The sequence below is a fragment of the Corvus hawaiiensis genome, chromosome Z (assembly GCF_020740725.1).
Source record: "Corvus hawaiiensis isolate bCorHaw1 chromosome Z, bCorHaw1.pri.cur, whole genome shotgun sequence".
In the NCBI taxonomy this organism is placed as follows: Eukaryota; Metazoa; Chordata; class Aves; order Passeriformes; family Corvidae; genus Corvus; species Corvus hawaiiensis.
The window spans coordinates 46,357,014-46,370,003 of record NC_063255.1 but is presented as its reverse complement, the minus strand read 5'-3'; the positions used below and the strand labels follow the sequence as shown (position 1 = coordinate 46,370,003).

The 12,990-nt window shown below is 41.0% G+C and overlaps 1 protein-coding gene across 1 annotated transcript in view; it reads left to right on the top strand.

Annotated features, from left to right (window-relative positions):
* Nucleotides 1-4,507: 4,507 nt before the first annotated feature.
* The window catches only part of MUSK (muscle associated receptor tyrosine kinase), a 57,903-nt gene continuing 49,420 nt past the window's right edge, over nucleotides 4,508-12,990 (top strand). The window contains exons 1-3 of the mRNA XM_048292706.1: nucleotides 4,508-4,637; nucleotides 8,619-8,745; nucleotides 11,940-12,091. Of these exons, the coding sequence (XP_048148663.1) occupies nucleotides 4,541-4,637; nucleotides 8,619-8,745; nucleotides 11,940-12,091 (376 nt within the window). The 5' untranslated portion in view covers nucleotides 4,508-4,540. The remainder of the gene's footprint in view (nucleotides 4,638-8,618; nucleotides 8,746-11,939; nucleotides 12,092-12,990) is intronic.

The window sequence follows — 12,990 nt, the reverse complement described above, 5'->3', positions numbered from 1 at the left end:
ATGCTGGCAGCAACAGAACTATGACGCAGATCTCCCAGTAGAGGAATTAGTTTTATATATTCTGAAATAACTGCATTCATCTGATCCTCTGTGCTATATATACTGTGAACATCTAGCTAGGTGCATGACAAGGGTTATTCCTCTTTCTTTATGGTATTTACACTATTTCGTTACACTAATTACATCTCATAACACTACATAATTTTGCCCCACCACAAAACATAGATTGTACTAAGTCAGTACTGTCAGATCCTGTGAGCTGAAAAATTACAGGAACGTTTACAACAAGATGATAGCAAGACATTAATGCAAATTTTAGGTTTCCTGACTGCCACAAAATCTCAAGAGAATAAAAGAGGACTATTTTAGATTCAGGCATCAGAGCTTAGTAAGTGTTGAAATATTAGTAGGAGACCAGAGATTGGTTCAGATGGCGGAGGATAGAAGCCAAGTCAACCATTCCTGAAGTCCTCCAATTTAAACACTGTAAGTGGGGCTTTGGGAAGGGTCTGTCTTTCTTAAAGGACTTTAGAGAAAAGCCTTTCTTTCATCTTGGCAAATAAAAAACCAAAACACCAAACAAAAAAGCCTCAAGTGCAGGGTAAAGAACAGCAGCAGTACAGCTCTTTCCTTTATGTTACACTGAGTGCTGCATTTGCTGTTCTGACACAAGCAATAATACCTTACTGGCCACATGAGTGTTGCAGGCTGGGTTAAATCCCTTGGCTGGTGGCTCTAAGAGCTGCTTCCATTCAGGATCTCTGTAAAGAAGTGACTTGCAGTGTGTAATAAAAGAACTAAAATGATGTCTCTCTCCTCCCCTAATGCTGGCATGCATTATCAAAGATGCTTTTTCCATGCCAGACACCCAGGAGATTGTGCTGCCTGTAGGTACTTCTGTCAAAGTGGGCAGGGTGGACTGGGAGGACTGATGTGACCATACTGCTACGGCACTGGGACCTTGATTCATTTCTGTGTAGAAAGACACATGTGCAGCCCCAAAATGGTTTTCACTGTTAAATGTTTTGTGAGGATGCCTCTATCTGAGAGGCCAGAATCTTTGAGGCAGGAAGCAGCAAGGGTGCATCAGGCATCAGGTTAGTGCCCCCAGGGACATGTGGATGCACCCATCTGAAGGGAATACACATACATCCTTTTCATCTCTCTGCTGGCTGGAAGACGCTTGGAGCCATGACATGGCAACTTGGGATTTGAAAGCCACTTGTCTTCTGTATCTGTACACATCTGCTATCTTGGCAGGTTAGGGCACGCTCATTTTCTGGCTTGCCTTCAGCAAGGCACAAACAATCTAGGAGGTTCTTGGAAAGCACTGATGATAACTTTCTCATACAGGAGGTGGAGAAACCAATGACAAAGGGTGTGTTGTTGCTCCTCATACCAGCAACAAATCTTTGAAAGGTTGTGGTGACCAGGAGAGGTGCCTGAGACCTGGAAGAAAGCAAATGTCACCCAGTCAAAGGGCAAGAAGGAGAATCCAGGGATCTACAGGCCAGCTTCACCTCAATCTGAGGTCAGGCAAGTCAATCACTACTCAGGCTGGGTTAGTAGTGCTGACTTGGATTATTTCAGTGTGAATCATCAGATGCTGGGGTGATTAGGGCCATTGCCAAAGCAATTTCATTAAGTCTCTCTGTAGGATGATTTTGTTCTCTGGCTGGACACTTTCTGCTGAAAATACCTGTCGTAGCCTGTCTGCTTGGATGAACATCTAGGACTACCTACACAAAAGACATTCCAGAGGGTGATGTGGGAGAAAAGGCAGTTTTCAAATAATCCAGTGGTCAAATTATGTCACTTTACCATGCAAAACTGTTGGCCTCCAGCAGAATACTTGGAAGAAGGAGGGAGGCATACAGAGATGTACAGAAAAAAGATCCAGCATGATCCTGTACTGCAACCAGTTTCTACTCATCATAGAAGTCAGATGCCAAACAATTAGTTGACTGCAAGACAGTTATCTGTTCCACAAACTCTAGCAAATTATTACTTTCTTTGTATTTATGCATTTATTTCGAAATACTCGATTTGTCACTTTGCAAAGAGTTTGCAGTGGGAAAAAATGGTAGCTAGGTGAATGGACACGCTACACTTTGTCTTGTGTACTGAACTTCATGAACTGACTTTGGAGTGTTTGCAGTGCAGACAGATGAGCAGAAATCTGTGGGAACAGAGCTTCACCCATGTGCCAGTTTTTCAGTTTAAAAAAAGGCACAAAATTAATTTCTGGGCATAGAGCAGCGATAAGGGATACAACATCATAAAGTCACCCCAAGACATTCCACAGTGTCTGAAAGATGGGGACTACACTGCTTCTCATTATTGTGTAGGCTGCTGGGACCTCATCTCAGCAGAAGCCTTGGGGCATGACTGTAAGTAACAACAGATGTAAATACAATTATCTGTGAACTGTATGCATCTCAGCTTTGTTAGGAAAAAACCTAAACACAACAGCCAACAACCAGCAAACTCATAACCCCGGGAGTAAAAATTAAAGATGCATTTTACTTTTATAAGGTAAACCTGGAAAATACTTGGAATCAAAGCAGGTTTGGCATCACCAGCATTTCATTTTCACTGATTTCACTGTGTATAGAAACATCTTTCCATGATGGGCAAGATGACCACCAGCTTCCCACATGTATTGTATGTTAGTTGTGTGGCATGTGTAGCTGGAGCTTGTGCACCATTGCCCATGGTGCACAGTCTCTACTCTCATTTACTGTGTAAATTTACATCCTTTCAGTTTAGAGCAGTGGAGCTCACTGTGATGCTTAATAAAAATATATGAAATAGAGGAAATGAGAATTAGGAGTACTTTGGTAATCCCCAAAATGCAAAGGCATTATTAGCATTTAAAAGCCATTGCTGGCAGTGTCATTTCTAAATGCAATTGACAAGTAAAAGGGAAATACTAATTTTTGCACACATATGGATGGTGCATTTTCAAAGCCCTTGTAACACATTCCAAACAGGAAACCAGCAATGTAAAGGTCTTTGGTCAAGTGCCTCCATGAAGAGAATTTTACCCTAAAAGACCAAGTCGCATTTCTATGGAGCAGTTTAATTGGATATGTCTGGACTTAAACAAAAGAAATACTTGTAAGTTCAGCCATGAATTGGTATTTTTCTGTTCCCTGGTAGGATTACTGTTGTTTCATTGCTGTCTTCTTATTTTGCTTTGTTGTCATTGCTAGCTCCAGAATTTTTGGAATATCTTTAATGTCTTCTGTGAATGTTTATGTCTTTATTCATCTTCAGAGGAGCAGTTGTCTAGAGATCCTTGCTCCTAATCAGCCATGGCATGTCCCCAAAGTAACATTGCTGTTATAAAGCCATTCCAAACCATAGGGATTCACACACTCACAGCACTGGTCAGCTTTACTCTATTTGCTCCTCAGAGGATGCACTGCTGAACCATGTGTGTTCATTGCAGAAACTACAGTTAAGAAGTGGTTTAAGTCAAGAGTTTCAGCAAATAAAGGAAATTCCAGAGATCTCAGAGTACCTTTTACTGTGATATGTTATGACTGCACAGTTTAGTGCAAAGTTCTTGTCCATGCTGCTGATAAAATGATGAAAAATATGTGGAGTCATGTTCCAAGAGCGTCATCATCAAGTTGGCTCTTCCTGGACGGATTATTCATCTTTGCTCATGCAGATATTGTCCCAACATCAGCCTTTTTCACAGTGGTAAGCCTCTTTGCTCTTCATATTAATATTTATGCTAGAAAAACAGGCAGTACAAATGACTTCACATTTTTGGAAAATATAACATAGGCCTTTGTGCTAGGATTGAGCAAGACAGAGCGAGTCAGTCTGATGCTTCTTTAAATCTTCCTAGAAAATGAGTGTTGATTTTCTGCCTTTCATCTTAGCCAGAGACCTGGTGGTTAACAAAATATTTCTGGAGATTAATGTCAGAACCCCACTGTCATATTTCCCCACTGTTGTATTGCCTTAAAAGAAAGGCACTTTTAGCCACCAATGCCAACCTCTTCTGCTCCAACAAATGCATCTGTTAAGAAAAGAAATACTATCAGCAGGGCAACAGGTGGCATATTACAGCCAAACTTGAAAGGTTATAATAAGGGGGAGTGTGTGTGAGTGAGAGGAGAAAAACTGGAAAAGAGGGGAATAAAATGAAGGAAAACGCAGTGGCAAACATTTTTGCCTATTGCTGCACTTACAGACAGCTGGAATAAAAGTCTGGTGACTTTGCAACACTGGGGTAGGATACTGCCCTGGAAATGCATTTGCCCATTGTACTGCTCTCTGTTTGCTTAGAAGGAATTCAGAAGGGATTTTCTTTCTCTTGTTTCATGAGCCCCACGCTTTCACACTGACCAAAGTGGATACACACCAGCTGGCCATGTCCATCACCACCACTGGGTGGGAGAATTCCTGATTATACTTAGATCCCTCAGACCCCACTCTGTCACTCGTAGAGAAGCTCTGCTTGCACACCGCTTCCGAAATGCAGCCGGCTGGGAGGTCCGCACGCCTTGCCTGAAGGAGCTGGATGCCTTCTGGATCAAACATGAATGACCTGCTGAAGGTGCCCCTGTTGCACGTCCTCACCCTGGCAGCCCTCAGCTTGGCTGAGACACTTCTAAAAGGTTTGATTGGAGGGGCTTTTTCCCTGCTCTTCTTCTGCCATTTGCTGAAGAATGTTTTGCAAAGGGGAAGGTGTCTCTGGTAATAGTGGGGTGGGTGGTGCAGTAGTGTTCCCAAAAAAGATGAAAATGGTCTGCTTTCAGTAGTCACTTCACTGCTGTTAGTAGGATACCAGTGAAAATATTTTCATATTTGTGTTTGGAATTGAAGGTTCTTTGTCTATGAAGAGCACATAGTCCATTGTAACAGGCAGGGGAGACCTTTGGGTTCAGCCTGGGTGGAATGTACATTTCTCATGTGAGAGAGAGCTCAGAAGTGTTAATGGCTGGTAGCACCAGTTGCCGCAGAGCCAGAGATTTGTTGTGTTCAGCACACCTGTGTAGGTTTATAAGTATATAAATCTTCAAAAAAATTAAATACTTATGATGTCTTTACAAAGAATATGTATATAAATAAAAATACGCACTGTTTGTTATAGCATATAATGTAGAAGTTGTGATACCTTCTTCCTATCTTGTGTGCACGCATGCATATGGGTGTATGCACACGTACTTTTAGCCAACTAAAGAATTGGAATAAAAAAATCTGTTTAGAAAAGTCTGTGAGCTATGAAGTGCAATCGTGGTCTTCTGGAAGTACCATTTTGTTAACCTGCGGACGACAATTTTTGCTGAACGGTGATTGTCCAGTGCGATTCAACGTTTACTAGAAACTTTGCAGCTTCAGGAAAACAAAATGAAATCTTAAGGGGAATGCCAGTATTCACATGTTAGGCCAACATTGCTGCTCTTGCAGGGCTATGTTCTTAAAATTGTTAGTCAGGTTATTCTCAAAATGAAAAAAAAAGGAAATAATGTATCTTCTTTATAAAAACATTTTGAAATAAAAATGTTAATATTTTGCTAAGGCACTAAAATAAGTTGGTGAATTTTACACTTTTTGAATGTTGTGGTAAGACAAGTGGTATTAGAGAGACAAGAAAAACAAAGAGGACAGGGATAGATTTTTTTTCTGGTGTCACAGTGTGATGAAGAGATACGTACCATTTTCTAGGACATTGCAGCTGAGCCAGTTTTTACCAGAGGAACTGCAGTTTCTCCAGGTGTCTGCAAAGTTGCAGAGGGACTGGTTCTGTTTTCTGCATTTTGTTGTTTGCCTGGTTGGTCTGGTTTCAAAAGTGTGAATCTGAATCCAAAGCCAAGACATGTGGAACCTTCTGGTGGGCTGGAGATAGAAGAGGATTTGGCTTTCTCATGGTCCTGTGACCAGCCTTGGGTCATTTTTCTATCTCGGGAAACTACAGCTGACATCCAGAAAAATGGCACCTGTGTGGCTTTACACATATATAAATTAATTTATTTTCAATTTATTTAAAGCCAGAAGGATACCTTAAAAATATCAGAAAGCCGCAGTGTACACACATGGGAAGGCCTGGCTCCATTTCTATGTGCTGACAGATATGTCTGTACATCGTTCAGATTCTATTTTCCTATGTTAAAATTTGGTAATGCACACATCATATGTTTAGAGTGCTTTCTGGAGAAAACATGGACTGACAGCAGCACCCGAGCTGCTCGGATGGCGTTTAGATGTAAGCACTGTCTCAGTCATTTTGGGATTCTGTTGCTGCCTCAGGAAATGATGGCATGTTCCACTCCCAACTGTCCCTACTTGAGTTAAATATCACAAAGGTGAAAAGAGCATATGAGAAAATGACACATCCCCATTGTTGTCATGATTGCTCTCTGAGGATGTAGAATTTAGGAAGGCAACTTTAAAAACATTTCTTTTCCTGTTACTGTAGTGCTGTCAGTTTGGACAGTATTTTCTTGCAACCATGAGGCTTGATTGTGCCCAAAAAGCTGCATGCTGGCTTTCAAGAGGTACCAGGTCAGACCATGTCTATGCAATATTCTGTCATCTATTGAATTAAAGACCCACCTTAAAAATATTTAACCATTTCTGGAGAATTTATTTAATATAGAAACCTGACAGTTCTTATTTGCCCAAAGAACAAAATACTGGTTATATACAAATATATATACAAAATATATTTGTACCAGCTCTTGGTACAAATGTAACTTTATTACCTGTGAAAATGACTGTGTTTATCGTTACAACAGTTATAAAACTGGTTGCTTTGAATTATCGTTGCTGTAAAAATTTACATTTCTCAGGGTTAGAAAAGCATCCTTCCAGAGATCAAGGAATGTGGACAACAGCAACAGCAACATACTATATAAAATTAGATTGCAAAACTCTGGGGTTAATGCCATCAAATCCCAATAAACTCTGTCACAAAATAGCAATGTCTCATTTGCAGTAGACAGGATAACCAGCGATGGGGGTTATTATCCTAAGACAACCTCCAGTAGAAGGTAAATGAACGCTTTATGGAAATCTTCCATTTGGTTTCACTGGCATGGGATTCATCTGGGGTACCATACAGATGATTATTTTCTGTCTAATGTAACTCAAAATGACCTGATAAAGTGATGCATGATACACTTTGAAGCAGTGATCTTAAACAATGAATTAGTCATAGACTTGTTTCAAATGAAGTTTTGTTCATATAATCTTTAGTGCTGCCTTATTTACAGTTTCAAGATTTACATAAGTATAGTTGTTATTGTTAATCAATGATACTATGAGAAATCTTAAAATTTGGAAGTATTATTGAGGTATCCATTCTAATGAAATGTCAAAAGCGTTTAGAGTTTTACATAAACCTGATAGTGGAAGCTGATCCTTTATTCCTCTAGCTTCATTCCGGCAGAACTCCAAAGACATTCTAACTTTGACTTCCATGTAAATTGAAAAAGCATTAAGGTATAGACTTTCTATTATTCTCAGTCACTTAAATCTGAGTGTGTTCTCTTTTGCCCTTTCCTTAGGGAGGGAAGGGTAAAACTGATGTAGTTTATTTTTTGCCTGAATTTGAATTTTATTGTACTAAGCAGGGCCAGTAGAATCCCAACACAGCAGTTGGGATTCTCTGTGAAAAAGTAATGGGCCAGATACTGCTACAGTCAGTGAGGAACAGGAGGAGTCCTGAATCCATGATAAATTTTCAAGGTAGTGTTTCAGGAATATGGTAAAATCAGTTTATCTCAGCACAGTTGTCACTGAAATCCAGTCCAACAAATATGGATATATGTCCTTTGCAGCCACTGATCAAGTAATTCAAGTTTTTTTGGAGGCAGTGGCTGCAATGAATACCATGAGCAGAGAAAGCGAGTGGCTAGGCTTATGCTTTGATCCCTCCCAGCTGTGATTCAAGTCTTTCACCAGAGCAATGGCAAATGTTTCTAAAGATACATTCAAGTAATGCATGACAACAGGTCTGTGATAATGAGCATTAGACATAGCTATTCAACTTCTAACCTTTGTGCTACTTGATTAGAAACTGTGAGAAAAAGAGATTGTGTCCTAGTCAGGACACAAATCTGAATGACTTGAATTGTCTTTGTGAGCCTGGCTCAGAAAAATATAGTGCTAAATAAGGGGTTTCGTGTTTTTATATAATAGGCTTTGGTTGTTTTTGTTTTTTTTTTTAAAGATAAATAGTTGAGTGTATAAATCCTGTAATAATGACAAGGAAGCCCAAATCTCATGCATTAATGAGGAGGCACTGTCCCCACTCCAGGGGCAGGTCAGCTTGCCTTCAATTTGTGTGCTGCCGCTTGCACTTCCAGCCTATGCAATGCCACCCTCACAGCAATGGGACAACTTCACCTGTGTCCTTGCAGTATGCTCACCCAGTGCTGTGAGTCTTGAGAAAGAGGTGGGTCAGATACATAGGACACACTGAGCTTATTGGAGCTTGGTTTGCTCTATTTTGCACGTTATGGAGAGACTTCAAGGGACATGCCATTGAGTGACCCTGCAGGGACATGCCTCCCTCCACCAAAGGTGTCTGGCAGGCTATGTAGCTCTCTCCAGGAGGCACCAGAGGGCTTTCACATTTTCTCTTGTTCACACAGCTCCCTTGATCAGCACTCCTCTGGAAACCGTGGATGCCCTCGTAGAAGATGTTGCCAAGTTTGTCTGTGTAGTGGAGTCATATCCTGAGCCGGAGATTACATGGACACGCAACAGCATTCCCATCAGGTAGGGAGCAGCCCCAGCCCTCACCAGCATTTCTGCCAAAACTGGCAGTGTTTTCTTTCATGATAGAGGAGATATCTGGAAATATAAAAACAGGTCTGTGTCAGGAGAGAGTATGAGTGCTGTAATTATATAGGATTCTAGGTTTATGAGGGAGTGATAAGAGCACTTGGGGACTGCTCTTGCACCTTCACACACTTGAGCTCACAGAGAGTTAGTTTCCGCTGCAAGGTATGAAAGTAGTTTTCTCTCCGGATTCAGACAATTCGGTCAGCTCTGTTCCTCAGTTTATGCACGTACGAAGGAGGAGGATGCTGTATAATATTTAAAAGGAGCTTATCAGGACTTGTTGTCTGTCTCAATGTGCTTGGAAACTTTGCATGGAAGGGACTGCGCTGTGCCCTTCTTGTTTGCTTCTAGTTCCGGATCTGGAAATTGTCTTCTCATTGTTACGCACTGTCAGACATTAACCACCAGGCATCAAGGTGTCAACAAAGAAGGCAGCCTTCTGGAAGTGTGGAAATGTTTTATGGAAGTTACCACCATGGCTTTTGCTCTTTTGCTGTAGACAGGTTTCTATGAAGTAAACTGTACTTGATCTTCTAGCTCTGAAATCACATTACATCTGCCACATGCCTTCATATAGATTTCTCATTCTAAATGGCTGTAAGTGACTCCCTCTGCGAGGGAAAATGCAGCACAACCTTTGCATGACATGGTCAAAACCTGTTCTCCACATGAGATGTGCATGTTGGGCAGATGGTTACCTGAAGTATGGTTCTCTCTATTGTGGTCAAACATCCAAAGAGCCTTTGGACCACTGCCCTAGGAGGCTCCAAGTAAGTCAGCAGCAGCAGGAGGTCTCACTGCTTGGAAAACTGCTTTAGAGTAGGACAAAGCAGAAAGTTGCAAGTATGCATATAGGCCTTCAGAAATATATATATTTTTTTCATTGTCTGCATTCTCAGCAAAATTTGGCCCTAATCTCCTGACCCTTGCTCTGTTCCAACATGGAGGTCTGAACTTCTATGGATGTTATTTCCAAATCAGGTCACCTTTCTCCTAATTCCTTCCCCATCAGTGATGCCATGACTGAAAATCAAAGCAGGGAGAGAAAGCCATCCATGCAGGACTGTGTCTTTCTCACCCCATGTCTTTAAAAATGATCACTCTCTATGTGTTCTAAGATAATATGAAATGCAGATCATTTATCGCCTCAATCCCCTCTTCCAAAAGCCCAACATGTCTTTCTTAAAGCCCTCCCACTCTCTGTCTGAGACCCAATATTTTGACCAAAATGGAAAATAAAGATAAAACACCTCTGCTGTTAAGGCCTTAGAGCTCAGGCGCTTCATTCCTTTACTGGGACTTCTGAAGCAGCATTAATAACAGCAAGTTATTATACTTTCACAAGGCTGTGTAGCATCAGTATTCAGTACTGCTGGATAAAAAAGCTCAGACCAAAGACAAAGGAATAGATAAGCTGAATATATTTCTGTTACTTTCTAAAAACTGAGATGAAACTATTTGCACAATGGAAAACCATCAGATGAGAAGACATTTTTTCTGAAAAAAACCCCCATATAAATGTACTTCTGTGCCTCTGTGTGTGTGTGTATCACACTTCTAAGGGCCTAGTTATTGCAAGCAATTAACACCAGTTATTTAATTTCCAAAATTTTCTTCTCTTGCCATGGTCCCAGCATCCTGGACAGACAGGAAGGTTAACCTGCAAAACAAAACAGTATATCAACTCTTAACTTCAATGGGAATAGAGCCTGGGCAGAGACTACAGTCAGCACTAGTCTTCTGGGTGTGCCTTTCCTTTTGGCATCAAAACTTGTGCAAGTAAACCAGCAGGTGCTGTGTGCCGAGTGAAATGGTTTCCTGTCCCATCTTCCAGAACAGGGCTGCCCACAGCGAGCCTTCCTTAGGGAAAGAAGGGAACAGAGTCAGCATGTCTTTTACACTATGGATGACTTCATGGCACTCTTTTTTCCCATGTTGAAAAAGTGGAGGGAGATGTAACACTGAATGGTGAAGTGCTGTTGAAAGGAAATACGTGCCTGTAACATCATAAATGGTACATTCAGATTAGTCAGTAACTACTGTACAATTTGTAACAGTAAAAGACAAAACATGACACATATAGCAGTCAGTTTGCTTGGGACACAATCCTCAGATCAGAACTCTTTTGCCACTCTTCATCGGAATCAAAGTCCAATTGCATGAAAGTGCTTCCTAAAAGCATCAACAAAGATGTGAAAATAAAACACAAAGAAATTTACTAGTGCTTATTTATACTATTTATTTATATTTATTATACTTTTGCAGTTTTGCAATAAAGATCAATAGTTTAGCCCTCTGATTTCTTGGCATCTTTCTGCTTTCCCTGGCTCTCACACTTGAATACACACATCCCCCCTACTCACACACCACACTTCTCTCATCATGCTCACATGTAAAATTGGTCTTTGCTGCACATTTGTTGCAATATCCCATATTTTTGTTGCTCCAGCTTCAGGGATTTCTTCATTTCTCTGAAATCTCCCAGTTAAAGCCTGCGGTCATTAAAATACAGCTGTCCTTGAATCCTCTAAATTTCAGATGGCTTAAGCATATTTCTTCACTAGTTTGTTGTTTGTTTTTTTGTCCAAAAAAAATAGACAAAACCACTCCAGTACGTAGACACAAAAGGGTATGGTTTTTGGTTTGTGTCTTTTTTCACAACTGTAAAAATATTTCCATAACTTTATCTGTTTAATTAAAAAAAAATTCCTTTTTTTTTTCCCCTGAAGAAGGAAAGCTTCCGCCAGCTCTATTTCCCATACAAGCAGTCTTTGGCTTGCACTGAGCAATTATACCTTAAACAGAACCTAGCTGGAAAAGATTATTTGTGCTCATGCCTGTCCTTGGCCAGTCAAAACCCCAAGCATGATACCTACTTATGTTACCAATGTCTGGTTGGAGGAAAAATTGCTGCTACACTAGTGGCAGTCAGGAACTGCATGGTCTAGTGAGAACCTGAATCTTAAGGCTGAACTCAACATTTTCAGCACCTTCCCTTCTGCTTGCATGTTGAAAATCAAAGGTAAAGCTTATTGTAATTTGTAGTGCCATCAGCAGCCTGCATATCCAAATGCAATTCCCTCTCTCCATCCCTGGTGGTCCCTGACAATTTGTGCTGTGCCCTGCAGGCTGTTTGACACACGGTACAGCATCCAGAGGAATGGGCAGCTCCTGACCATCCTGAGCGTGGAGGACAGTGATGATGGGGTGTACTGCTGCACAGCAGATAACGGGGTTGGAGCAGCTGCCCAGAGCTGTGGGGCTCTCCAGGTGAAAATGCGTAAGTGGGAATGCAATTTCTTCCTGACGCCATGTGAGTGTTTAATCAAAAGCCTGAGCAGACTTCCATGCATGGCACCTGGGGATCCACGCTCAGTGCAGACCCATGTTCTTGTGAAGCTGGGTGCAGTCCTTTGAGGCAGAGACATCATATGGCATATGAGATCATAACTTAATGCAGCTGTGGTAATTCACTTTGAATAACACACACTTGTTCTAGGATCAGAGGACAAAACCTGATGCTTTGAAGAATGCCCTTTGTGCAAAACTCTGTAAAAGAGGTGCATTTTGGCAGATTAAACCTCTGCATTGATCCCTGGCGAATTTTAAAAGTAAGATTTCACTAATCAGGTTTCTACCTGAGGATGTAAAATTCAACTAAATTATGTTCAGATGCTCTCAATAATAGTGTTTAATGGTCTGGAGCATCATGTTGTAAATCTCATCATCCCACATGGAAGGCAAAAGGCTTGTTCTTGCCTATGAACAGAGATATGTATGTGCCAAACTCAGTAAAGTTGGACTCACGTGGCTGGATTTATTTACACAAATGCTTTAAAGGGTACCAGAGATATATTCTGGCTAAAGCATCTGGTTGTAGGAAAGGATTTGTTTGTGCTAATGAGATGACCCTCCTGGTCTGGTAATTCTGGAGCTCCACAGCATCCCAGTCACTTGCAGGTGGTGGCCAGGAGGTGATGTCTCTGAAGCTTGTTTTTCCTGTTGATTCGTTATCATGCAAGGGACTCAAAATGTCAGGTCTCCCAAAATATGGAGATGATGATCTTTTATACTCTCAGCTCAGAGTAAGATAGGCCATGTTCCTTTTTCAGTAAAATGAATTTAAATTTATCCCTTATTAACTTCAAGGGAGTTTGACTGCTTTTTCTTTAATGCTGC